This window comes from Hirundo rustica, chromosome 5 (genome assembly GCF_015227805.2).
Source record: "Hirundo rustica isolate bHirRus1 chromosome 5, bHirRus1.pri.v3, whole genome shotgun sequence".
Taxonomy (NCBI): Eukaryota; Metazoa; Chordata; class Aves; order Passeriformes; family Hirundinidae; genus Hirundo; species Hirundo rustica.
The window spans coordinates 26,415,859-26,443,388 of NC_053454.1; the positions used below are offsets into that span (position 1 = coordinate 26,415,859).

The window sequence follows — 27,530 nt, forward strand, 5'->3', positions numbered from 1 at the left end:
ATGGCTTTGCAGACTGGTAATCTCGACCTAGTTCTGGATAAGAATTTTAACCCCAAGTAGGGAAAGAAAAATTTATACAAAAGTTGTGCTCATGACCTTCAGCATACTGACCTCTACGATGTCATCATCAAACAAGAGCCAAAATCCATGACTTTTCACAATAGTAATGTAATGTCCCCGATTCGGTCCACTAGAAAGAAAAACAACCCCACAAAACATTAGAATATACTACTGAGTCCATTTTGATAAGTCACATTTCTTTATGAATGAAGAATTATAACTAAATGTTATGAAAATACATGGTAAATCCACCTGTGGGGTACACTAGACATTTAGTCCTTTCACCTTTTTATCTTAACTTGTTGCAAAGCTAATCAACTGAAAGCTAAAGGTCGTTTTCATCTGTGCCAGGACCATTTAGCAAATTATCCTACAGAACACTTAACAAGTTGTTCATGGTAGGCATCAAATCCTTTTAAAACTTTAAGAACTAAGTATAGGGCGGAAAATAGACCAAGGTGATCTGTTGTGAGTCCCAGCTCCCAACTTTTTTAAGGGGTCTTAAGAGGAAGGAGATAGTTTCATCAATTTAAACTAAACTTGTGATTTTTGGAGACCTGAGACATTATTTCTTAAACAAGTACTGATTTACTATGAGGGAGGTTGGCTAAATGGTTCAGCCCAAGACACAGGAGAGTCGGTGCAGCAGCAAGCTCTTAGCCCTGCCTCCCATTCTCCCCACATTTTGTCAGGGACAGCTCTGCCCTTGGCAAACATCTGGCAATAGCTTGTGACACACACAAAAGCACATTACCTTCCACAGTGAACAACAACAGCTACCAAGTCGTACATCCGATCTAAGTTGACGGCATCGCCAGATGTGTTGAAGAGACGTAACTCCAGAGGAAACACTACCCGGTAAGACAGCTTCGTATACCTGTGCAATTGCTCCATGTACTTGAATCTCTTGAGGTGTAAGGCAAGAATCATCGGCAGTTTCTTTACTCTCATCCTGTGAAACCATTAACAATGACATGATAAACACCTGGCCAGTTCAAAGCCATTCTCTCTTCCCTTAATAAGCAAATGCCTGCATTATAAAAGTGCTTTGTAAGTAATAATTGTCAACAAGAAGCAGCTTCTTGACTAAAAGACATGCCTTTAAATCTGTCTGCAAGTTCTCAGGTCCACACAGAGAATGCATTTGGGAAGTAAGGTTTCTAGGTATTTAAACAAAAGAAATATCAAGGAGCCCAGGAGGGGCATGGTGAAAACAGCCTACTCTTAGCTTACCTCTTCTGTGCCTCTTGTTTGCTGCAGCAGGTTTCACAGTAGTATTTCTGCTCACTACATAGTGTTTCTGTGTTACTGAAGTCTCTGTAAATGGATACAATCATCAGTTCATTACAGATATGAATACATTTGCCCCACTTGGTCTGATGAACTGGGACCCAAAAGACACCAGGATGAAATCTTCACCCATTCCAGTTTTCTAAAACATCTGAAGCAGATGTATTGGGGTTTGCAAATGGAATGACGGTATCTGGCTGCTATGACAAATTGTATCAGGAGCTGAGGCCCTCTACATGATACAAATGAAAGGTCAGATGCCTCAAAATGGGACCTATATCTGATCTCTCACATAAAGGGGCTGCCCAGACTTGAGCATAATCACTCAATTCGTTCTGTTTCTTTTAAAATTACTTGCAGCATGAAGCAACTTTCGGTGCACTTCTGCCATCCCCAAATATCTCACATTTTATGGTGTTCTTCCATAAGAGAGGTGTGAATCCTCTTACAAACAAGAAATAAATTGAACGTAGTTTCCTACATCCTCTGGCCTTTCAAACAATCATCCAGAAGTTTTTAGATAATACTTTTTAATTTTCTAAAAAAGGAAAGAGGCAGCTGGTATAGAAAATTTTGTAAATCCTGATCAAGTAAATACACTTGGAGATATTTCTAGAGCTGGAGCTTTTGAAGTGACAAAGGCAGTGGAAGGCTGGTTTGAGAGCATCTCAGTTCATAGAAAAGATCTGCTGGAAGTCACTGTGCTGATGCACCTTGGAGCAAAATTTTAGGTACCTAATATCACTTAATAGTAAAAAAAAAAAAAAAATATTTTTGTCAGTCCTTGTGTTACATTGCAGCTGAGCAGGTGTTTTGAGAACTGTGAATGCAGGTATTAGCACCTATCTTCCATTTTAAACACATGGGTTTTCCTGTGAATTTGGGCCATAAATAGATATATCAGAATTCCAGAACTGTCTTATTGAGTGCCCCTACCTTGTACCTGGCAGGCTTCTGAACTCCAGAAAAATTCAGACCCATTCAGACCTAAATAAATTCCCTTCTACCACTGCAATTCACATTCATGAAGGCTGAATCCACACTGTCTGCATCTTCAGCCTGCTCTCAGAATAGGCAGCATCAGAATTGTCTTACAAGGCAAAGGGAGGATTTTGGATGATTACTTCTTCCTGACATCACTACAGGGGTAGGTGGGAGAGATGAAGATTATATAGTTTGCTAGGGCATAGATATTAGAAGTTAATTACGTAACCTCATAAAAGTTTAACACTGACAGAGCACAACAAAGAAGCATTTCATATGACTACACAATATTTTTAATAACAGAGAATACTTTTACTGATTTATTTTCTTTATAAGGTCCTAACATTGAGGAGAAAGTGCTGAAATTTAGGAAAAATACATCTTCTGAAAGATAAGTTATAGCTAAACTTTGATCACAAGTATTTTTTTTTTTTATGTAAAAGAAAATGAAGCATTATTACTGGGAAGGATTTGCTTCAGTGGCAAACACTGATCTCAATATCTGATTTCACATTTGAATTTAAACACAAAGTTAACTGAATTCAGCCAATTCCTCTGAAAAACACGGTAACCTTTCAGGGAATTGTAAGTGAAGAGCCAAAACTTTAGAAAATATTAAATATCAGTTATATGCACAGAGAACGTAAGACTCAGTAGAATATGCCTGTGAAAGTTTTAGGTTGGCTGTTACAGTCTGATGTTTATTTTCAAAGCCTACAACCTCAATTTTAAAAAAAGCAAATTTGGGGAGTTTATTAGTTTTCTTCCCATCTCAAAGTGAAGCAAGGAAATAACGTTTTTCTAGCATGAAAAAACATGTGCAGATGGTAGAAATTTGATAGACACTGGATTGTTCTATGCCAAGTCTCCCATGAAAGTTAATTAAACTCAAAGAGTTTCTGAATTCCTTTTAAAATGTACTAGTTATTCTGATCTATTAATATCTATTTTTAGTATTTAGTCGTAGTAGTAATAGTAGTATTTATTTATTTATTTATTTATTTATTTGTAGCATTATGGTATCTATTACTAGTAGTATTAGAAAAAAAAGTTTCACTAAAAAAATAGTTATGCATTGAAATAATTGCAACTCAGTAACTCTTTCAGCAATCAAGAATTTTTGGCATGGCACTTCTAACTGATGCTGAACAATCAAAACAACAGAGAAGCAGTTAAAACAACAGATCACTGGCTGGAGTTCACCAAGTTTGCATGTGCAGGACCCACAGCCTTGCAGAGCTCTTCTCTACACCTGCAAAATTAGTTTCAAGATATGTCCAACTCTCTCCTATTCCATTAATATTCCAATCTGCATTCTGCTTATATGTTATTTTACGAAGAAAAAGAAATTTTTAAATACACCTGTTCAAGATGTACTAACTTATCACTGACCTTGTGCTCCTACAGCCTCTCTGCTGCAGTGTGAAAGATGCTTTCTATTGTTTTTATGCATAAATAATATTAATTTTATGTTTTAAGAGATGAGAGAATTATTAGTATAATATAAATTATTACACAAGTCAGGATCAAACTGACTGGTAAACTTTGCAAGTGGAAATAAAAGCAATGGATATATACTGTATTTGTTATTGGACTTCTATTGCTTCAGGCCCAACTATCTATCCTGTGGGTTTAGACTATGCCAGTGGCTTGCATTCTTTCTGTTCCTGGACATCTTGTGCACACAAGGACTATCTCCAAAGAAATTAATTATACTTTAATTGTATCTTGCACAGCTTTTCTATATTTTATCTTTTAAATGCAGCAGCCCTTAAAGCTATTAAGACACAGCAAGGCAGTTGTTTAAAAAAAAGGAAACAGCAAAGATTCCAGAAAGAAAAATAACTTGAATGTTCCTATTGAAAGAAACCACAAAAGCACTTACATTTTGCATAATAATACATAATACCAGACAGCAATGAAAGGAAATCTATATTCTAAGTGAATATATGTTTTTAAACAGAGGTAGAAATGTTAACATAAAACACAATCAGAACAGATGAGAGGTGATAACTCTTCTCCTGTTCAATCTGTAAATGATAGCCTGTACCTCCACCCCAAGAAAAGAAAAATTGGGATTTTGCTTTCCTTTATTTCCAAAAGGAGCAATGGGTAAACTTCAAAATGCATGGCATGCTGTTGGAGTAAAGGCACTACACTGGAATGCATAAAGAGGCTTATGGCATCCACTCTTCTCAGGATTGCATAGATCTCTGTTGGAATATTATGCCCTGCTCTAGACAGCAGCACTTCAAGAAACAGTTCAAGAGAGAGGTCTAATTCGAGAGAAGGCTGAAGAGTACTGAACATGTGTAGAGATCCAGAGAAGATAGCCTGAGAAGGAGAAGTTGAATGACCTTAGGCTGTTTAAATTTAATAAAAAGTGATGACATTCTTGTAAGTAGAAAGCTACTATTAAGGGGAATGGGGGCAACCCTTGGTTTATATCTAGAGTACACAGGGCAAGTAGAAATAGGCTTGAACTGAAACACTAAAGACTCATATTAGACAGCAGGAAAAACTTATTAGTAGTAAATAACAGCAAGGACTGAGATAGACAATCAAGATAATACTGCTAAAATGATATTCTGGAACAGGTTGGATAAGCATCCTCTCTGACATGAAGGTGGGGCTAACCTCTTTGGAGTCACTTTCAACTCCACCATTCACTTTTTGGTTGCAGTTGTGCAGATGCAGCTCTTCCACATCTTAAGCTACAGCCATTGTCTGTTCAGTAGAAGAAATGCTGTTGGTATTTTTACTGAAGTAGTTACTCTGCCTTTAAATAAAATGGCCAATCCCAACAAAACATTTTAAGAAGATAAAAGATCAAGAATGTATATTAAAAAGTGGAGAAAGCTGAAGGACAGATGGTAACTTCTATACAGCAGCAGTTTATAACATGCTCACCAGACTCAGCTGTAAGAAAATGTCAGAGGTCAGTCTCCAGTACCACATAACCAAATAACAATTCAGATTAGAAAGGACCTCAAAAAGCACTGCAGCAACCTTGCAGCTCAGTGGGATTTCAAATTGACTTTGAACATCAGAGGTAAAGGTAACTAATAGTGGCAAGTTCAGGGTAGTGGCTACGGAGAAGAACTCAAAAGTGTGCAACAGAAGTTTGTACCAATAATGTACTGTAGTACCAATAATGATTCAACTACTGGTTACTGTGAAGAGGCAAAGAGACTATACGAGAAAAAGAGAATGAACTGCTTTCCAAAGCTTCTCTTTGGTTTGCTCACTTATTACAGGGAGGCTATGTACTACTTGAGGGCTAAGAACGGCTACAGTATCCTACAGGAGACTGAACAGAAGCTGAGAAGGAAAAAAACTTTAAATTGTAACAGAAGTTACTTAGTACAGTTGTAGTATTCACAGAGAAGTCACTGCTCTCTGATTCAGGAAATAGTACCTCACATTCTTTCTCTTTCTGTAACTCTCACCTTGGGATGACACACTAGAATAGGTGTGTCATCCAGAAAACTGGCATTCCAGAATAACTGATAAATGCAATTTCAACCTTGATAGAAATTTTGGAGTTTGAAAGACTTTGACCAATTGATAATCATTACCTTAGAACATCAACTTATTGATCTTAAATACAGGCAGCAATTTATTGTATTAATGTCAAAATTCTGGATATTTTAAACCTCTCAAAATAATCACCCATAAGACTGAAAATGTTTTTGATGTCTAAAGTTTTTAAGTTCAGACTATACGAGGAGCAGAACAGAAAATTAGAATAAAAGACTTCACAAAATTTTAGGATGAGACACAGAATAAGAAATTTCGATAATAAAATACACTTTTGAAGTATTTTGCCCTCTACAGATTCTGGCACTCATTCTGCAAAACACACACTTAACTTTTAATATTCATATAAACCCTAATCAACAAAGCACTTGAGTAGAAGCTTAAAGCACATTTAAAAGTCTTTGAACCCAATTATTATTCTGCAGCAATTCTTCTAGACAACACAGTCAATTATTTTCCCAGAAAGCTGATTTATTTTCCTCTTTCAAATGCATACATTGAAAGAGAAAGTAAGTAAAGCAAAGTATATTAATGTAATTTTTGTCATTAGAAGAAATATTCAGTTTAAAGTCTTTTCTCCTGCTTAAGGTAAGTTCAAATCTAAATATTATTCTACTTTTCTTTTCTACACTTACTACATGTGAAAAATCTAGCAGCTACAACTATCTGCCAAAAAGATGTATTCATTTACCTTAGACAGTGTGTAATCGATGTGTTCTGCTCCACATCAACAGAAAGGTCAAGAAAATCTTCATCTTTGCTACTAACCTGTTGAAAAAAACATATGTGTAAAACAGAGATGCCATATAACTAAATGCTATTTGTATCTCTAGCAAATGCTAAAGATATTTATTACTGTAGCAATTGCTCTTACATAAAAATATTAATTTTAATATTTAATATTTAATTTAATATGCCTTCTTTTTTTTTAGTTCAGTGTGACTAATGTTCAATGTGATATTTATTAATTCTAAAAATCCAGCTTTCATATAATTTAACTTCTGCCTATTCCACGCATCCAATCCCACCAACCATGGACTATTAATGACAGCCTACTGCTCAGTAAAGATGAACCATCCGCCCCAATATCATCTGGGATTGGTGCATTACACGTTTCCTTGTTATGTAACACAGTCTCCTTTCTTTTTTAATCAGAAATTTGTTTACCCTTTGTATAACATATTACAATATACATTCACATTTTATTCTTACATAATTATTTCCATTTTCAAGGATGCAATAAGATGATTTCCAAATATGTTTCTGTCACAAGAAATTATACTTAACTATGTTATTATTTCTCTCTAGTGTGTACTGAAAAGGGTGGATTTATGCTTCTGGTTTACACAGCCACATTTCCCCAGTGGATATTGTTCCTGGTCAATATTTTGATTAAAAAAGTTTAAAAGATTATAGGTAAAAATGTCTCAGTGATAATATTTTGCAAAATCATTTTGGTATTGCCAATCTTTTTTTTAGACAGAACAAGAGGAGAAAAAATATAATGGAGAGTTTTTATTTAAAAGAATTAAGTCCAAATATTTTCAGAATGACAGATCCTGATTTTTGCATTGAAAATTATTTTTCACTGAGTGTTTAATCTCAGATGTGAAGTAATAACAAAAAAATCATCCAAATGGCTAATGCTTGTAATACTTCAGCTGAGTCTAAAGACTGCAGAATTACTTACTGTATATGAATTCAGTGATATTCATAACATTTTTTAAATAAAATATTGCATGAACACCCCACGTTTTGCCTCCTATGACTGCATTTCCTTGGAATAACGATATCAGATGGGAGAATAGTGAAGTCCAAATCAAGAATTTCTGTGAGGGGATGAATTCATTGTTCTGGTCATAGTCCCTCATGTTTATAGATTTTCGCAATTCTGTGGATTGTGATAGTTATGTACTACCTTGAGCTCATATTTGTGTTATGTCAGGGATCCTATAAGCTTGGTGAATGCAGCCCATATCAGACCTGAATGCAGAGAAACACCTTTGGCTGGATTAATTTTGATATATCAAAGATGTACAGAGGCATAATGCACACCCAACTGAAATGAACAGCAGTTCTTAAAAAAAAATCCTCCCTGAGACATGATTTGACCCACAGAGGACAGGAAACCACAAAACTAGCAGCAATCGACTGCAGTATAAATATACAGCTAAAATTTGAAAGATAAAGCAACAAAGCTCCAGAGAACATTGTGTCTCTACAGCTGGAACTAGACTTCTATCAGACACACTGAATATCATGAGAACTTAAACACTTGAAAAAGTCCATGGCAAGTATAGTACTTCATCTGAATGCCTCAAAGAAGCTAGGAACTGTTATTGATTTCTGCATGTCAAATATTTACTTTAAGGGAAAATGAGCTACTTAGAGCAAGAATAACTAAAGGTAGCTGGAAAACCAGATTCAAACTGCAGTCTTTTGTGAGAATAAGAACTGCTGAAATCTGAATGATTCTTCATGTACTACTTATGAATATTTTAGTAAAGGAATAACTTTTAATCTGTTTTACTATTTTCCTAAGATTTCAAGTTGCACTAATCCAAGGAAAACGAACTGGAAAAACATCCTGAGTAGGATACAGTATTTCTGTATTCAGAGGAAGCTACAGACAAGCTACATTTTTCATAAAGCTTCATCACTTTGAATTACAAGTAGGGAATTGTGCAGTTATGCTGTTACCCAAGGACACATCATCACTTCACCACAGTTTCTCTGAGTAAACACTAGATTTTGATTTGGAATTAGGCCACAACTATTTAGTGAAGCTCATCAGTTAAAAAATAATTCTAACCTTTCACTTCTTTTAACTTGCTATTACCCGAGCTTTTATAATTGAAATATATTAAATAATTAATTTTCAGTATCTCTCTCATGTGTTCACTTATACAAGCTTGTTCCAAACTTGCTCCAACGTCTTTTTTCACGTTGACTATTATTGTATCTCTTCTCCTCACCATCCTCTCTGGAAAAGCCATATATATATATTCTCTTGGAATACAGAGCTATTCTTTATGATCAGAAATATCAGACTATGTTCTTTTACACATCTGGTAGGACCTGGGTAGAGTTTATCTCACCAAACTTTAGTTGTCTAAACCTCAGTTTGCTGTCTGAAGATACCTTCTCTGGGCACCTTCTCTCATCTTAATGCAGCTAATCTAAAGTTGTGTTTTCTTTGTGGAAGCCCATAAGTAGCAGCAGTGATCTGAGTAAAAGTACATCATTCTTAGGCCAGATCAGTTTGTGGGCCCAGTTCTCAGCACTGCTGCACCAACAATTGCAGCCGCCTAGTAACACCATGGAGCCAGGGTGAGCTGTATGGAACAAAACACTGGATACTGCTAAAAACTTTGTTTTGTGAAACAACCTAGAGACAGATAGAGAGAGTTTCCTGCACAATCTTCATCACCTGCAGTTGAGAAAACTAGCTCATCCCTGATGCCTGTCAACTTTGCTTTACCAAGCAAAGGTTAGGTGATGTTAATTCCAACCTTTGTGGAAGGTGTCACTGCTCTCCCCAAAGATTTTTTTTCCTGTGTTACTCTCATGCAACCTCACAGGAACAATTTAAAAATATTATTTCTTTTCTCGTTCAATAGGAGCATGTGTTTGAAAAAGACAGTAATCAATAGGAGACCTGCAATCAGGTTTCCCAAATAAAATTAATTTTTACTTATAGATCAAACATAAGACATTTCGAACTGACATTCTCTAGAAAATACTAGGAAGATAAAAGAGTTTGTTAACAATGAACCCTCTCTATATCTGTCAGACTCTTAAGATGGAATTAACACAAATTCATCTTAACATTTCACTTTTTATATGAATATAATGTGAACACCTTCTCTCAAAATTTCAGTGATAAGGAAAGGTATTGATTCACTAGCAAGGATTTTAACTGTAGAGATTTGTATTAGGACAGCAAAACCTGGCAGAGATTAGCCAAGTAATGCTTAGAAAAATAAATTTTTAGAAAAAAATATACTCACTTCAAGAAGTAAATTCTACAGGAATATCCACAATTCTCAGATGTCTGAAAAGATTCATATATTTATATATACAAAATGTATCTATCTATTAATGGGCAATAACCAAAAAAAAAAAAAAAAACTACTCCAATGCTTACGGTTTCACAGTTCAAACATCTAGTTTCGTTAGTCAGTGTTCCCTGAAAAATCTCATGCACCCAGGTGAGTTCTTGTTTATTGCTCTCTTCAGCTTCATTCATGTTGCCATTTTTCAGTTTCCCATTTTGCTTTTCCTGTTTCTTCTCCTCCTGCAAAATGTCTGCAATGGTGTTCAGCAGGTAATTTAAAAACTCATGTGCATCCTGCTGCATGTAGTTGTCAAAGAGATCTGTGAAGAAGAGAGTCAAGATTTGTACAGCTGAATCTCCTTTCCTTCAAGAAAGAAAATATTTGTTTTCCAAATACTAATACTGGCCCTTGCCCAGCAAAGTATTTGGAATCATCCCAAAAACCAGTTTTGCAGCCAGTCACTCTGCCTTCAGTGAAGCCACTGTGGGGGAAAGTTTCATGTCACCTAACTTGAATTGTCTAAAAAGTTACACTCATTGGGGTTGGTCGTGTAGGCTCCCATTACAGCCAATGAAGAAAGCAAGAGCATGACTCATCCCAAATGATTTCCTTACACTAGACACTGCCTAACTTTAGTCAGCACTGACTTCCATCCACATATTCCAAGTCCCTCAGTCACTTAGGAACATCACAGAGTTTTGACACTAAGCCACATAGCTGGGAAAAGTGAAGCCGTTGGATGCTGACACGCACTTGTGCACTGTGTCTGGGCTGGAGTTACCTTTCCTCACAGTAGCCCAGAGGGGGCTGTGCTTTGTAGGTGTGGCTAAAATGGTGGTGATGATGTAGCACTGTTTCAGCTGATGCTGAGCAGCACTCACACAACAACAAGGCTGTCCCTCCAACTCTCATTCTGCCCAAAGGCTAGTAGGCTGGGTGTGAAAGAGGTTGGAAAGGGAATGTAGGTGAGGCAGCTGACCCAAACTGGCCAAAGTCATATTTTATGCCATGTGACTTCATGTTCATCACTAAAATCTAAGAGAAAGATGGGCAGGTTTTCATTATTAAGATATATATCTTCCAAACAAACTTCTACACATGCCAAGGCCTGACATCCCAGGTAGTAGCTGAAAATCATCTGTTGATGGGAGGTAGAGAATAAATCTCCTTTGGTTTTCCTTTGTTTCTGCATGTACCTTTTGGCTTTTTGTTTTTGTTTTTAAATTAAACTACTTTGATCTCAACTCATGAGGTTATTTCTTCTTATCTTCTCCCCCTGCCTGCTGAGATGAGGAGTGAGAGACAGGCTTGGTGGGCACCTGGCAGCCAGTCGAGGTTAACGCACTTCAAGTAGTAATAACAACATCACCTAAGAAAGCTCATTTTTCGCACACAAGTCTGATGAGAAAAGACTCGTCCTGTTCAATATGATATGCTTGCAGGAAGAGGGGAAAATATCCCAGTGAAGATTTAGTACAGACTTCACCAGTAAAGGCTAAACTTGCCCACCATGTCAAAGAAAAAAGAATGTGTGTTCCCAGAAATGTGTATTTTTATCCCCCTGCTCCTGAAAAAGTTCATGTGGATTTCCTCAGAAAATACTGTACAGAACCTTGGCTTTGTAGTGTCTAGCCTGGACATATAAGCAGGGTAATACACACTGACTCTGGCCCTAATTTAAAAAAGCTGAAAACATAAGATCCAGTCTTTACAAGTGATCCCCAACAGTGTGGGGTCATTTATCACAATATGACTCAGAGTTAACTTTTTCATGATTTCAAATGTCTGCTTTGAAATGAACAGTCTGCCCATTTATATGCTGTCACCAGGAAGCAATTTCTTCCAGGTGTTTGACCCATACTTTGTCTCTTCATTCAAAGCCTCTTTGTTTCTAGGCATACCATCCACAGCAATATGAATCCAGGCCAAAATGGAGCTGTGACAGGCTTCTCTATCTCAAGACGTTCCTCATATCCCTTAGATAGAACTAATACAAGATTAGATATATGCTTTTGGCAACTTAATGGTCAAAATGGGTCTGATGCTTCACAAAGACTGTGTCCACCACTTCCAAGAACCAGAGCAGCAGCTGTGTAGTCCATTGACCACCCCACACGTACCCGGTTCCTGACCCTCCAGGGTGTTCTGGAGTTGGTGGTGCCTGCAGCCTTCCTAGGTCACACAGTTTCTATACTGCCAGCTGCCCTCAGTGTTTCTCTCTGCCACACGCCACAGAAAAACAAATTGAAAATTACAGCAGGGTCACCCTATTCCCAGGCCTAGTTCACTCTACAGTAAGGTCTGCCCCACCATGCTGTGAAAACATCACTAATTCACACACCTCTGGAAGCCTATGAAACCTGATATGGTTATTTCAAGCATAACTCCATACACACAGATACTAAAATAATAATACATCCCACAAAGTACTAAAAGCAATTTACAAAGCTAACCTGTAATTTCTGATTAATATGATTACATTGCTCAATATTTATTTATACTTTTTTGGTCAATGCATGAATACCTTAGAGGACTTGAGATTCACACTTACCATTCTCTTTTCGTAACCGTGATATGAACTTCTTTGGTGGAATAACTCCAACTTTTTTCTTCTGAGTAGCAATACTGTGGAAAAGATCTGCCAGGCAAGTCAAGAGGTTTTCCTTCTTTTTCTGTTGGGCCTTGTATGATAATACATTTTCCCGAAACGGCCGGCAAAAATACAATGCCTGTAGCACGGAGTTACAGTAGCAGGTGTTCCCAAACTGCCATGCAAAATTAAAAACAAGCTTAATCCCTGTGCATCACAACAAAACTAGCTGTTCATTCAAATTCTGACTCTTGTCACTGTCACAAACCAGCCATTTTGCCATGCAGTTGCGGAAGAAATATATTTACATACCCACCATGACACTTCATGGAAAAAAAACTATGGTGTTCTAAGTTAACTAGGGTACAAAGGAAAGGCTTTGACTTGTAAGGAAAATAAATTTATTGCAGTGGATTTCATTAAGTTTATTTCCATATCTGGGCTCTATCTTACTGCTCACTAGCAGAATGACTTATGTTTTCAATGGAAAAAAATTACTGTATCTATATAATTTCTATGGGAACAAACAAGTGATTAAGCACTCTTCTCACTCATTCTCTCCTTGGCCAAATAAAAAAGCTCCTCCTAAGAGTCATCAATGCAGAATGTTATACCAAAACTTGTAGAAACTTTCATCACTTCCTCCCTCCTATTTCACAGCTAAAACAGACTTTTAATTTTATTTAAGTGTATGTTCTAATCCCTGGAAATATTCATAGAACTGTTCTCTCTGGGGGCGTATGAAGCCATCTTCAAACATCTGATACAGTTTCGCAACCCACTTTGCCTAAAACTGCAACATGATTAGCACTTAAAAAAAAAAAAAAGACAATCCCGCATTAGAATAAGATTGATAAGGGTATGGGAGAGAGAAAAACAAAACAAAAACAAGGACCAAAGCAAATTTCAAGTAACATCAAAATGGTACTTACATTGACCAATCCAAAGTAGTGTTCATTGATTGGAAACTGCTCTGGGCCAATGTCTTTTTCCAGAGCAGAGGCATTGGTGCCCTATACAAACAAACAAACAAACAAACAAACAAGGTCAAAACCCAAACCAAACCAAAAATTAAAAAGGAAGAAATAAGAAATTATTTAGAATATTAAGATTCTAAAGTAAAATTCAGTACAGTATCACAACAGAAAATAATTCTTTCCTTTTTGCTATGATTAGCCAAGCTGTCTTACTGTTAGGCAAGCACAACAGTCTCACAAGCCACTAAAAATATATGCAAATCTAGATTGTGGAGAGCTGGCCTGACATGGACCCTCTATCAATAGATGACTAGAAGTGAACATGTCACAACAGTGGTTCTTCCCATATCCACCTCCCCATTATTTTTACTGTGTACATGGTCATCTGGACCCCATTACTCTCTGGTCTCAAAAAGACAGTAGTTGATCTTAAGTACAACCCTAAAAACCAGTTCCTAGATAGAAGGCAGGTTTTCTAAGCATTACTGAAATTCCTCTGAATCCCTCTTAATTAATCATCAGCCTGAAACAATACTTTGGCGTCAGACTGACATCCAGTTCTAATAACATCACAGATGCTAAAAGCAAGTATAATATACCTGTTGTTTTGTCCTATGTAACATGAAAGAGCGCATAAATCTAAGCACTGTCAGATCTCTTAGTCACTGACCTAGTGTGGTTATGTTCAGCTGTATCTTCACTCGAACACCAAAGTTGTTTAGGTAACTGCTGGTCTGTAAGTACAACCATTTTTTTGGTATGCTACCTGTCATTCTGCTATATTAAAATGCCCATTTGTGAACAAGCTTAAATTACTAAGCAAGTAAGGTAGATTGATGCCAATACACATTATAAGCTTGGCTCCATCCTCTGACACCCTCACTTCAGATACTTACAGACATTGATGAGTTCTCTCTCAATTGTCTCTTCTCCAAGCTGAACAGGCTCAGCTCCCTCGGCCTTTCCTCACAAGGGAGATGCTCCAATCCTTAATCCCTTCATTGCCCTCCACTGGACCTGCTCCAGGAGCTCCATGTCTCTCTTGTCCTGAGGAGCCCAGAGCTGGACACAGCACTCCTGATGTGGCCCCACCAGGGCTGAGTAGAGGGGCAGGATCATCTCCCTCAGCCTGCTGGCAATGCTCTTCCTAATGCACCCCAGGACACCATCGGCCTTCTCATCCACAGGGGCACATTGCTGGCTCATGGACAGCTTGTTGTCCACCAGAAGCCCAAAGTCCTCCCCTGTACAGCTGCTTTCCAGCAGGCCAATCCCCAGCCTGTGCCGGTCCATGTGGTTACTCCTCCCCAGGTGCAGGACCCTGCACTTGCCTTCACTGAATTTCCTTTCTGTCCATCTCTCCAGCCTGTCAAAGCCCTTCTGAAGGGCTGCACAGCACTCTGGGGTATTGGCTGCTCCTCCCAGCTTTCTGTTATCAGCAAACTTGCTGAGGATGTCTCGGTCCCTTCATCAAGTCATTAATGAATAAGTTAAACAATTCCCAATATGTACCCAATATGGGTACACCACTAGTGTCAGGCCTCCAAACAGACCCCGTATCACTGATAGCAACTCTCTGGGATCAGCCAGTTCTCAATCCATCTCACTGTCCACTCATCCAGTCCAAACTTCTTGAATTTTCCTATGAGGACATTGTGAGAGACAGTGTCGAAAGCCTTGGTGAAGTCAAGACAGACATTTGCTCAGACTTCATCAGCTAAAATCTTCAAAGTAACTGGTAATCAGATTTAGAATTCTCATGTCCCTTCCCCATCTTCTCCCCAAGACCTGATTTCGGTTTCCTCACTACACCTACCATCACCACTGCTTGCCAAATTCGATTATTATTTCATGCCAATTCATTATAAGAAGATCTAGTCAACAGAATTAGCAGTGTGAAACTCAGCACAGGTGCACTTTGAGAATTTGCAGGCCTTGAAAGTAAAACATCTCCTTTAAGTTGGCAGGTTCCAGAGAAGCTCCAAAGATTTCATATTTCACAACCCCTTCTCAGATCATTTTCCATTCTCTCCCTTTCTCTCACATACACAGAGTTCACTGCTCAGACCAAGTGTATGGTCTAGAAAATCTCTTTGAGACTGAAATACTTTAAAAGCACAAGTCTTCATGAGAAGCTTCATAAGGGATATATGTTCTCACCAGACTCTGCTAAGCCTTGGTGAGAAACTTGGAAAAAAAGATTGATACAAAGCAATTATTGGCTACCATTCAACAGAGGTGACGGCATGGTAATTACGTAAGTCTCATATGAAGATTAGTTTCATTGCTTGGAAAGTCGGCTTTGCCAAGGATGCACATATTCTGCAAACCATTCCAAGAGGGAAGAAACTGCTAAATATTTGCCTGTCTGATACTAGCAGTGAAGCAAACAGCAACTGGTGCCCTCAAAACCTTGTCTGCTACAAGAACAACATGACTACAGAAGATTAATGCAGCTTCTGAGTAAAAACATCTTCATATTAATACTCATTGTACAGTATTCAGATCAAAGCAAATGTTTTCCTTGAATACATTTTTAACATTACAGTCAAGTCCCCTAAAATAAAAATGAAATGAGTGCGTTTCTAGTTCTGTAGGAAACGCTGAAATCCACACTGAAATAAATTCTCCCTTTATAGTTCATGGAAAATACAATCTCTAAATAGTAATCTCCTACTCTTCCATAAACTACAGGTTAGTGTATTCTGTTAGACAAATATGATGCAAGTGCTCTGCTAACTAGTCATTACAAATTACTCATCTGCCTTTCCTCCAGGGTCAGGGTTTCTTACTTCAGAGGATGGCAGATGGTTGGACAAACCCTTTCTTCTACTTAAATCATCTTGTAAATATTGTGAAGAGCAAAAATCAGGATTAAAAACAAAACAAAACAAAACAAAACAAAACAAAAAAAACCAAAAAACCCCCCCAAAAAACCAAAAACACCACCACCAACAAAAAACCCCCAAAAAACCCCCAAAACCCAAAGAAACAAACAAACAAACAACAAAACAAAAAAATCACAGAAAAGCAAACAAATTCATGATGTATACTAACCAATCTTCATATAAAAACTCTACATTGTGCGTAAATTTCCAAAGTATCTGCAGTTGAAAAAGACACATGCTTAGTAACATCTCATCATGGAGCTTTTTTACCTCTCAAAAACCAGGCCTTGGCTGTTGCAATATAAAATAAAGTACAGTGTGCCAGTGACCCAATGAAACAGTGAGGCAAAATTAAATCTTTGAGCAAACTGACATAGCTCACTCAGACTTCATTAGGAGCAGGGCCTTCTTGTATCAAAGGCAATTTCAGTCAGATTTATTCTGAGGTCTCCAAAAAGATACTATTAAATCTATTGAAAAAGAAGTCTAGAAAAAATGGGTAAGAAGCACAGAGACTTGATGCTTTAAAGAAGGATAAATTCCTCATATGGAGAAAAAAATGTAGGCAGGCTTAGTAAAACTCAAACCGTATCTCATTGCATATAAATCACTTGTTTTGCATAAGTCGTCTCCTCAATAAGCAGTTGACATGAGGACAGAAGAAGGAAAATTTTCCAAGTATACCAGAAACTGTACACCCAATCCAGATTTAAACTGGAAAAAATATATTATTAGGGATGTGTTAAAGATGGTTCAGAATACAGTTTAAATCAACCATATCAAATGGAAAACATATTAGTTAGTCTACTGATGTTAATCTACAGCAAACATCATCCATGACTATTTAATGTGGTTTTCAGCATGTTTGTGTTTGTTCTCAGTCCCAGCAAGTCATTTTGATTACTTCTACAGCGAAAACCTGCTCAAACATTTTAATGCAACCACTATTCATGGTTTTACAATTGCTTCAGCTCAGAGAAATATCCTACCACAGCTGAATCTACTGTGGCTCCATAAAAATCAGCAGGAGCAGCAGTGTAGCTACAGAGCCTGAAATGAAAAGAGGCTGCATAAGTCCAGGAAGTGGGATCTGGGAGCATTAAATAAGTCAGTAAAGGAGACTGGCTCCTTCCCAAAAGAATACACTAGTGAGGAAAATGCAGCGGAGTGACTGTGGTATCCAGACCTTATGAGAGTGAGAACTAGGTCAATGTGGAAACTCCTGCTATGTATTCTGTGGTGTTGGAACCTTGATTTCTCAGTTTTACCACTTAATTCAACAATCAGTATTCAGCCCCCGTAAAATGGCAGAGACATACAGCTGGACACATAGCCAAGCACACGTCAATTCAGGCCAAAACCCCTGCCAGAGCACGACTCCAAAAACATTTGGCCCATATGACCTATATTTTTCCCTCTTGTTATTTTGCCCTAGACCTTCCAAAGAGTAAGACTGCTGTTTTACTTTTCAGTTGAAATTTCTGAAAATGTTGCTAAGAGTTTAATTTGTGCTTTGCATCAAGTGAAGCAGATTAGGTAAAGAAAACCCCTGCTAATCCTTTACACTTTAGCAGATATTAAAAAAAAATCAAGAGAAAAAAGAACTCATCAAATTAGTTCATTAAATCACATGTAGCAAAGTAATCTAAATACAATTATTCAATGGGGGATGAGAAATGGACAAGAGCTAATATGAAAGATAGTGTCAACAGAAGACAGCAAATCAGACTAAACTTTGCACTGTGACAAAGCTATAAAAATGGTATTAACTTTCTAGAAACATGCGTTTCATTTAAAGTAAACAAATACAGTAAAGAAACTGGGACTTCTCATAAGCCACCAATTAAATGTGTATCACTAAATAAACAGAAACACGGTATGAAAAACATAAAATTAATTTTTTTTTTCTTTGTACAGAAAAATATGTCTGTACAAAGACAAAAAAAAAAGAAATAAGAAGAAATCTCATGTTCACAAGAAAATCTAAAAAATATAAGGGAAAAACACGTAAAACCGGAATAACTAAAAGAGAATCTTAACACAAAGAGCAAGAGATCAATGAAGCAAGATGGCTGGTCCATGATAAAGGGCTTCGGATCATATACATTTATAGACTAGATTTCTTTTTTCTTAGTGTTCAGGGAAAGTGAAAGCAACACAATAGCTTCCTGAAGGGACAAACTGAAGACTTAAGACAAACTAACAGTGCTGTTTGGGCTGGTAGAGGAGAAATTAGAGTAAAAATAGAAATGGCTTCAGGGTTCGGCAGCCTGAGTTTAAGGATTTTGGAAGGCACAGCACATGGAAGAGAAGAAAAAAAGAAGATAAAGCTGGGGGAGGCCTCCTGGCCAACAAATGGCAGTGATGGATAACTCAAAAGAGAGGAGGCAACTGTAAACAAAACCTGAAATTAGCTCCCAGGAGCAACACAAAGAATCAAGAGTAAAAGGAGAGCTAGCAATAGTACAGCATGCAGCATACATGCAGCTGCTTTCAAAAGATGCATCACCTGTCCCCAGTGCTGGACTTCGGCTATCTTCAGGAACAACCTCAACGTTCAGAGACATATGGTGGGTAACTGAAATAGCCAAACCAGCCTTCTGAAAAACTCATAGATATTAAATTTTTCTGTATATTTCTGTATCTAAATATTTCTGTAATATTTTAAAGTGTAAGTTCCAGAAGACGGTTGAATTTGACCAGATTAGCTCTGTCTTCATTCTGTGAAGAAATGCTTTTTTTCCTCCAGCAAAGCTACTTTGGATTTTTTTTTTTTTCCCCAGAAGAGGAAGAGGAGGAAAGAGATGATTCTATGAAAACACACAGGGGATCATAGTAAACAGCCAGAGAATCTTGACTGACTGAAAAACCACTGTGTATTCAAATTTTTTTAGGAAAGATGATTTATCAAAATGTATCTAAATAAACTAATTTTGCGTGCTTTTTCCAAAGAGTCTTCTGATCATTAAGGCAAATTATAGGAGCTTGAAAGGAGAGGCCTAACCTTTTTTCTTGCTGGGTACACTAAACTATCTCTATTTACAGATCTAAGTATAGCATATACCACAAATAACTTCAGCCCTTTACTGTGCGGTTTCCAAGAAATGGATAAAAATTGCAAGACCCGAAATCCTGAACCACTTAAAACCTTGGACAGAGTTTTTTGAGTACTCAGTCTTATATAGCCAATAAACTTGGTTTTCTCAAAGCACAAAGCAACCAAGTACTGCAAGTGAGGTTCTAGTGAAGTGCTGCAAGTCTAGTGTCTATCCACGGGTAATTTTTAAAAAATATTGACCTTTAAACTTTTCCAGGATTAGCTTTTACCGAACTGTAACTCAATATTCTCTTGTGAGTCTGTATTCCCAGCTTAATTGTTCTTGGATTAGCGGCACCCAGGCTTTTGCTGGAAGTAGCAAAACCATTGGTTTTGGCCAGTTTCCCTCTTCAGAACGCATAGCATCAAGATGATCTCACGAGTCAAAACAAAACTAAGATTTGCTTACAAACTATTAACTTCAGTAACATTTTTGTCCAGACCACCTAGAGTGCATATGTGGTGCCTCAGAGCATTTTAAAAGCAAGGCACCTTCTAAACTTCATCACAGCTGCACCAGCTGGAATGCCCTGATAACCTGGAGTGAGAAGTAGGAATACTTTCCTTAAAGCTTCATACAAGGTGACTAATGAGGGCTGTAGCTATGTTGCAGGACAGGTTTAGAATTAAAAAAAAAAAAAAAAAAAAAAAAAAAAGGCAGTATTTTTCTTTTAGAGAAATTCTCTAAGGAAATGAGACAAGTGCGAGATTCTGCAAGTGAAGAGAAGAATCACCATGTACAAAATGGGAAACAGCTGACTAAGGTTTTAGGGGAAAGAAAAAAAAAAAGGGAAGTCTCTGTGTAGTGTAAGATGAATAAGCCACAAGTTTGCACTGTTATTAAAAAAAAAAAAAAAAAAAAAAACCACAAAACTACAAAAACAAATGCTGACAACCTAATGAGTTCTTGCAGGTGGTAGTCTATAAAGATCTTAAAGTAACTTTCCTGTTTAACTTGTCAGTGGTAGCACATCTTACATCCAGGTTTGGGGCCTGGTTTCAAGGAAGATAAAGGTAACTGGAAAGAATCCAAAAGAAGCCAGTCAAAATGGAAGACTCAACCCTAGAGAAAAGTGACCTATAAAAAAGGGTTGAATGGGGTTGTGTTGTGTAAGACAGAAAAGGCTGCATAATGCAGGAAAGGGCATGACTACACTTTCAACTCTACAGCTTCTTACAGAAAGGAATTAGTTTGTTCTTGGTCTCAGCAATGGACAGGATGAGAAGTACGAAGATCAAATTATTGTAATGTAGATTGCAGCAAGACATTAGGAAACGTGATGCAGTTCCTATCACTGGAAATCTCCAACTTTGGCTGACCTACATCAGAAATAACAGGTTTATCACATTCAGTGGACAGTTGGAGACTTTATGGTCCTAGGATACTTTACATACAGCTGTTACGAGGCCATTAATTGTGAAATCAAAAAATCAAATTAAATAACTGAAACATGCGATATCCACTAACGGCTGGTTTGAAACCCTCATCACAACAGCTTTTTCTGCAAGAGCTGAGCAGACCCAAGAACATGCTTACAGTGGAGTTCTGATAGTGGGGATGCTTCTTCCCCAGAAGCACAGACTTTCTGGGGTTTTAAATACATAATGCATGTAAATATATGTAAGTTTATCCACAAAACAGCCAACCAAGAACAAGTTTCTGAGGCTAAAAGAAGGTCAGCAGAAGACAATTGGCTGACTGCTTCCCTGATTGGGAAGGGACTTAGACTTCACAGACTGTGGCTCTTCAAATCCATCAGAACCTCACCCTCTGTGTGGCACTTGCCCACCACACACAGTTACTCAGGATGTAGAGTCTGCTTTTAATGCCATCTCTTCCACAATTCAGATTCAGTTGCTGAACTATAACTAAGAAGTTCCTTATTGAGGTGTTTAGCAAACCACTGGTTTACTCTTAATTCATGAAGCCAAAGACTACATCTAAAAGAAACACACTGTACACTACACACTGTGTTCATGAATTGTCCTTTGGTGCTTGCTTTCCAAACAGTTAGTTAGTACATAACCACTTTAGCCATTAAAAAGTATTCATGCAAGACAAGCCTCAGCCATTACTCGAGGTTATACTTTGGGAATGACATATTAGGATGTTTCCCATTTTGCATATGCTTCTCTATACCTTTTGTGGACTTCCATTCATCTTTTGATGGAATGCACACTTTCTGTCTGTTAGTCTAGTACCTATTTGTCAGTCATACTCTCAAGTTTCTCATTACTTCAGAAAGTTAATTCAATGATTAGAATTTAATATTCTCCATACTTTTCATATTTTTGTTTCTATATTTTGTATGTCATATTGAAATTTTGCACTCTTGAGACTATGCTTCCAAAACTGCATTGCTTGAACTCTCTAATCTTATCAGATGTAAAAAATAATTTTCCTTTATCAATCTAAATATGCCTTCAGATAACTGTTTTTATTGTCTGGCATGTATTATTTTGCCTTTATCTGTATTTATGGGAAGATATATAAGATATGAAGAAATATACACTGCAAATTGTCCAAATGAATAAATCCAGTTGAAAATCACAGTGATCAGTTCTGTAACCAAATAATATTCTTATTATTCCTGTATGAAACAGGATTTTAGTATTACCACAGCATTAAAATTGTAGGGGGTTTTTTTGGTATAAAGCATTTTCCAAATCTGTTTGTAGTTTGAGTCTTCAGTCTGCCAATGCCCTATATACAAACAAATCCTGCAAAGAGTCTCTAAAATAATGCTATTAAACAAACAACAACAAAAAAATCCAACATTTATTTTTATCTGTTTCCTGAATATAGAGACACCTAGGCTTGTATGGTTCTTCTCTACAACCAGTGTCTAGGAGAGAAACTGTTTGTTTAAAAATGAAATTCACAGGTGTTCACATAATTCCTGATGAATTGTATGAAAGTTTTCATGTAGAAAACCACCTATTTTTCTGAAACTCATAACCATGAGACTGTGAGAAGAAAGACTAACATGAAACTCCAAAATTAATCCAAGGAACTGCAACTTCTTTTCCCAAGGCTATCTATACGACAACTACAAGGAGTACCTGTGAGGTATCTCAGACGATACCTCGTATCAGAAAAATCTGAATGTGTTTAGATAATTCTGTCTATTAATCGTCAGAACATGATAAAGTTCTAATCGGAATATTTGAAATACTATTACAGAATTATGAAAGGGGAGGGAATTAATACCTGTTCTCAAAAGAATTATAAAAGAAGAGAAATATAGTCCACAGAGCTTATTAGGCAGATTAGTATAAATGTATGCCTATACATTCTGAAATGGTTAGATGTCCTTCACTGCACATAGGTAATATCCCTAGGCCACAACTGCAGCATGAGCTTAACTCAGAACCCAAGGGTGTACCTAAAACTCATCAACAGAGAAACACTGCAGAGGATTTCAGTAAGCATGAAATGCCAGCATGCCTGTCTACCTTTGAACCAGCATTTGGTACCTGGTTATTTCAAAGAAACAATAACTAGAGAGAATTACAGCATTGTAGGGGCTACATCACATCCCTAGCTGGTGCCTGCAGTCTACAAGTGTTACAAGGCACTGACTGTTGTTATTCCCTCAAATAGAGGGTTTTTTTTTCAACGTATCAATGCTTCTTCACATCTACTGTACCTGTCCTATATAAAAGATGACAACTGCCTATTTTGTGCATCCCTCAGTGGAGAACATGATGTGCAGACAGAGTAAATGAGCTTTTACAGGGGCTGAAGGGCAGGTAAGTTGAACATCCTGGGGACAAGACCGCTCTTCTCAGTGAACAGGGCCATCATGCCCACATAAGAATCCCACCAATTCCTTCAGGCACAGTTGCCCTCATCCCCTCCACCCATTCAGAACAAGTTTTAGCTCTAAGTTCTAATTAAGCAAAACAGAGATTAAGAACTAGAACTATTGCTATTATTATAACTCAGGGGACAAAACTGGTAAAAGACAATAGAGGAATTTTGTTTAATTCTAGAAAGTTGTGCATTTAAATATTTACTACAAGTAAATGTGCCAAGTGGAAACTTCCCCTGCCAAATATTTCTCTCTTACTGGCTAGCTCCTACTGTGTCTGTCTCAGCATGTGAGAGCTTATCCAGTGAATATATAGCACTGAGTATCATTTGCAAGGGAGTTAAATACTGTCCCTGTCTTTCTTGCTTCACTACACTTGTTTTGATCCCTCTTGAAAAGACTAACAATCTCTACCATCATTAGGAGATCAAAATTACAAGCCAAGATACCAAATATCAGGCAGTTAACTTAATAGCAAACATACATCCAAAAATGCTGGCTAGCCAGGTTTTTAAATCAAATCAGCTAAATTTCAGTCATTTTTTCCCTTCAGGACATGAGAGCAAACATTGGACAAACACACACCAAAAACTTTGTCAAGAAAGGACTACCATCATTGAAAACATAATCTAAGTGGCATTCAGGGAGGGACAAGTATTTCAGGACCAATTGCTGCCTCTGCCTCTCTTCCCCTACTCCCCTCACCACCCCTGAAAAAATCAACCAGACATCATTGTTTGGATGTTTGGATTTTTGGGGGGGGGGGGTGGGTGGTTTCAAAAACCAAAAATCTTCTGTGAACATTCTCAAGTGGTCAAGTGGCATGGGAAAAAATAAAGACCAGAACACCTTTTTTTTTTTTTTTTTTAATTACTGAGTTCAACCAGGTTAAAAAACTTAGAAACCTACTGTTATGTAGTATTATATAGAAAAACATATTCTATTACCTAAGAACTACAGTTTTTTCTTATTGTTAGCAGCTCAGTTTTCAAGCACTATAGTGCAGGAATAAGGTCTGGGAATCAGCATCTTAGCATCTTTCTAGACAGATTTCTACAGATGTCCTAAACCAAACTAGCACTGCAAATATTTAGGTTTTAAAAAGGCAAAAGGCTTACTTTTATACCTCTAGCCTCCTGGAATGTTGTCATAGCTCCTTCTACAAATCACTGAGTTCGAGTCCATCACCTCATCAGAGTGGACATATTTTTGGAGGAGCCATAATGCAATGTTGCCGATACTTGCAAGAATTTGTATTTCTCTTACAGCAGCAAACTCTTGTACCTGTTTGAAAACTCCATTGTTTTTGCCTAAAAGAACTTCCAGTCCCTGAGGGTTATCCAGAGAGAACTAAAATGTGACCAACACAACATAGCATCTCTAAAAGCTAAGTACAAAGACCTCAAGGAATATGTAGACTTGAAACATCATTAATATTAATATTAAATCAATGGACCTTCTGTCACAGTACCATGAGCTAGAATTGCCTTGAAATATGAATCCCTTTATGCCTTTTCTGCTTGGGAGTCTCCTTCTTCCCTTCAGTCTCTCCATCTCTCAGATGCTACTTTTGCAGGATATACTGGCAATGACAGCTGAGCAGCACACCATTACATCAACTTCATCAGTTCTGTTGTGAATCTGTTCAGTCTTTGGGAGAAGTGTGCTGCATACAAGTGCATCTGTCTGAAGCACATGAAAAAATTAGAGTTCCTAGTACGTTATGCCAAGGTCTTACATCCACCTACCTATGAGTCTCCAGATCCCCTTCACGTGGTGATCTTTTATACAGTTTGTAAAGCATCACATCAGCAGTAAAAACTGGAGCCTGCCTCAGAGACAAGGTAAGTGCACCTAGGTTTTCTCCTCAGTTCTGTACCATTTCCTGAACCTCTCTTTGCAGTATTTGTGGCTCACTGGATTGGAAATCATTAAGAACAATGTAAATTTCAGAGAACTAGTTATTGTTGGTGAAGAAAGGTGAGCATCCAGGTTATTATACCTCATATCTGGATTTTGTATGAATTCTTTTAACCCCAGAACCAATTCACCCTCTCTGCAGTTCAGAGAAGGCATTTCAAAGGGAGGACTGAGGTTCAAATTAAAACTAGGCATCTCATTTGCAACAAAAGAGCGATCCCACTTAAGTGGAAGCGTGGACACGTGGAAGGGGAGCAGGCTTGCAATCTGCATGCCCTCACCCAGACCCCGCAGGAGCCAGGCCTCTGGGGCTGAGCCCATTGCCTTACCCTAGAGACAGGCTCCACCATTCTCCAGGGCAGATGAACGGTATGTGTGGCATCAGCAGCACAAGGCATGCTGGGGCACCACATGGAGGGAAGCTGGCAACTGTATGTAGCTGCTCTTGAAGAACCTGGAAATAAGGGTGAAAAATACAGAAAAAAACCCCAAACCAACAAACAACCAAAATGAAGAAAAATAGGATTCTCTTCTGTTTGCATTGGGATGGTTAGCATGCAACCATTTCTTTGGCAAGTTTGCTACTGTCTCACTATATTAAAAAGTCTTTGACAAAGTTTGAGCTTTTCCTCTTCCCGCTAAGAAGTTTCAGAAACCTAAATCACATTAGGTGCTCCAAGTTTGTTAGAATTAAAATTAAACCCAAACACAATGCAGAAAGCATAGTTTCAACTGTTCCATGGGGAGAAAAGTATCAAATTGAACATAACAAACAAAAATATAAATGTTTATTTCCTCCTTATTGCCTTGTCTGATTTAGGGAAAGCTAAGTGATTCGAGAGTACTTTACAAACACCAGTCCTCTTTGAGCAGCATGCATCCAAGTTAGACCCTGTTAGCTTTAAAGACAAGACTTCCTAGAACAGGCAACTAGCATCGGGATCCAATGGAGTGTTAACAGGCATTCAAACATCCTCCTTTTCTGTGTAATTTGGAAGCTCCTGGCCCTAGGAGGCCACGAGGTCCCTGCCTGAGAGGGTTAAACAGGATCACTGATTTAATGTGGATTCAAAACCCAACTTTCGTCCTTTCGCAGTATTATTAGGGCAGGAGGAAGGGCAGGCGGAGGAAGGGCGGGCCACGGCCCCGTCTGCAACGCGCCTCGGCCGGGGTCAGACCCGCTCCGGGGGGCCTCGCACTGGTTCTGCATCTCCGTCCCTCCCCGGCCCACACCCCGGCTGCTCCAGGAAAACTCCTCGGGACATCGTCACTCTCCGTCGGCCAACCCTATCCCAGGCACTTCCCGGCGCAGGCTGCCCGGCTCCCCCGCCGCCGGGGCAAGGGACGGAGTGGCGCGGTTGGGCTGCGCCCCTGGGGCAGCCCCCCCAGCCGGCCCCCGTAGGGGCTGCCGTGCCGCCCGCCCCCCGTCAGCACTCACCATATTACAGATGGAGGCGATGTTTCTGACAGTCATTAGTCTAAAGGTTGCAGCGATCCCACACCGCCATCTTTATAAGGTGAAAACAGCCCCGCTCATGGTGGGAAGAGCGCAGGAAGGGATAGGGGGCGGCGGCTGCTCCTGCTCCGGGGCTGGGATAAAAGCAAGAGGAGGGGACTGCACAGGCACCCTTTGCGCCTGCAGAGCGGCGAGAAGGACGGACCTTCCCGGCCTCCCTCCTCCGAGCGAGTGACCGGGAGCTTCAGCAGCGCGGGGAGAGCGGCCGCATCTCCGCTCCTTCCGCCTGTGCCTCCCGCACGGTCCGCAGGGCCCCGGGCTCCCGCTGGAGCGCTCAGCCGCGCCTCTGCGCCAGCCGGCACCGCGCTAATCTCTCCCTTCCTCCTCCTCCTCCTCTTCTTCCTCTCCCGGCGGCTGCCGTTGCCGCTCGCCGCTCCATCGCAGAGCCGCGCCCGCTGATCCGCTCTGACAGCGCCGGGGAAAGGAAGGGAAGGGAAGGTCAGAGGCAGTGCCCGGCACGGGGCACCCCAGCGGGCCCAGCGGGGCGGCCGCCGCCGCAGCCAATGCGCCTCGGGGCCGAGGGGCGCGGGGGAGGCTGCGCCCGCTGCCGCTCCGGACGGGACCTCCGAGGGGGACCGCGGTGCTATAGTCGCCGAGCCTGGAATGGCCACGGGGCTGAGAAACCCGGCCTCAGTGCGCACACAACTACACCGGCAGGCAGCAGGGTGAAGGACAAGAAGGCAGAGTGCGGGCAGGAGGACGTGGATCTGTGGCGGCACTGTGCTTTGGGACATGCTCCCCCCACCTAGTTAGAGGTACACAGGAGCTCTGGCACTTGCAAAATCCAGAACAGTA

General features: G+C 39.1%; 1 protein-coding gene across 1 annotated transcript in view; it reads right to left on the reverse strand.

The window, feature by feature from the left end:
* The window catches only part of USP46 (ubiquitin specific peptidase 46), a 34,418-nt gene extending 7,252 nt beyond the window's left edge, over positions 1-27,166 (reverse strand). Inside the window, exons 1-8 of the mRNA XM_040064395.2 lie at positions 26,658-27,166; positions 13,455-13,535; positions 12,484-12,697; positions 10,022-10,251; positions 6,566-6,642; positions 1,294-1,377; positions 815-1,012; positions 112-190 (exon numbers count right to left, since the gene is read on the reverse strand). Coding sequence (XP_039920329.1) covers positions 112-190; positions 815-1,012; positions 1,294-1,377; positions 6,566-6,642; positions 10,022-10,251; positions 12,484-12,697; positions 13,455-13,535; positions 26,658-26,693 — 999 coding nt within the window. The 5' untranslated portion in view covers positions 26,694-27,166. The remainder of the gene's footprint in view (positions 1-111; positions 191-814; positions 1,013-1,293; positions 1,378-6,565; positions 6,643-10,021; positions 10,252-12,483; positions 12,698-13,454; positions 13,536-26,657) is intronic.
* Positions 27,167-27,530: the final 364 nt, after the last annotated feature.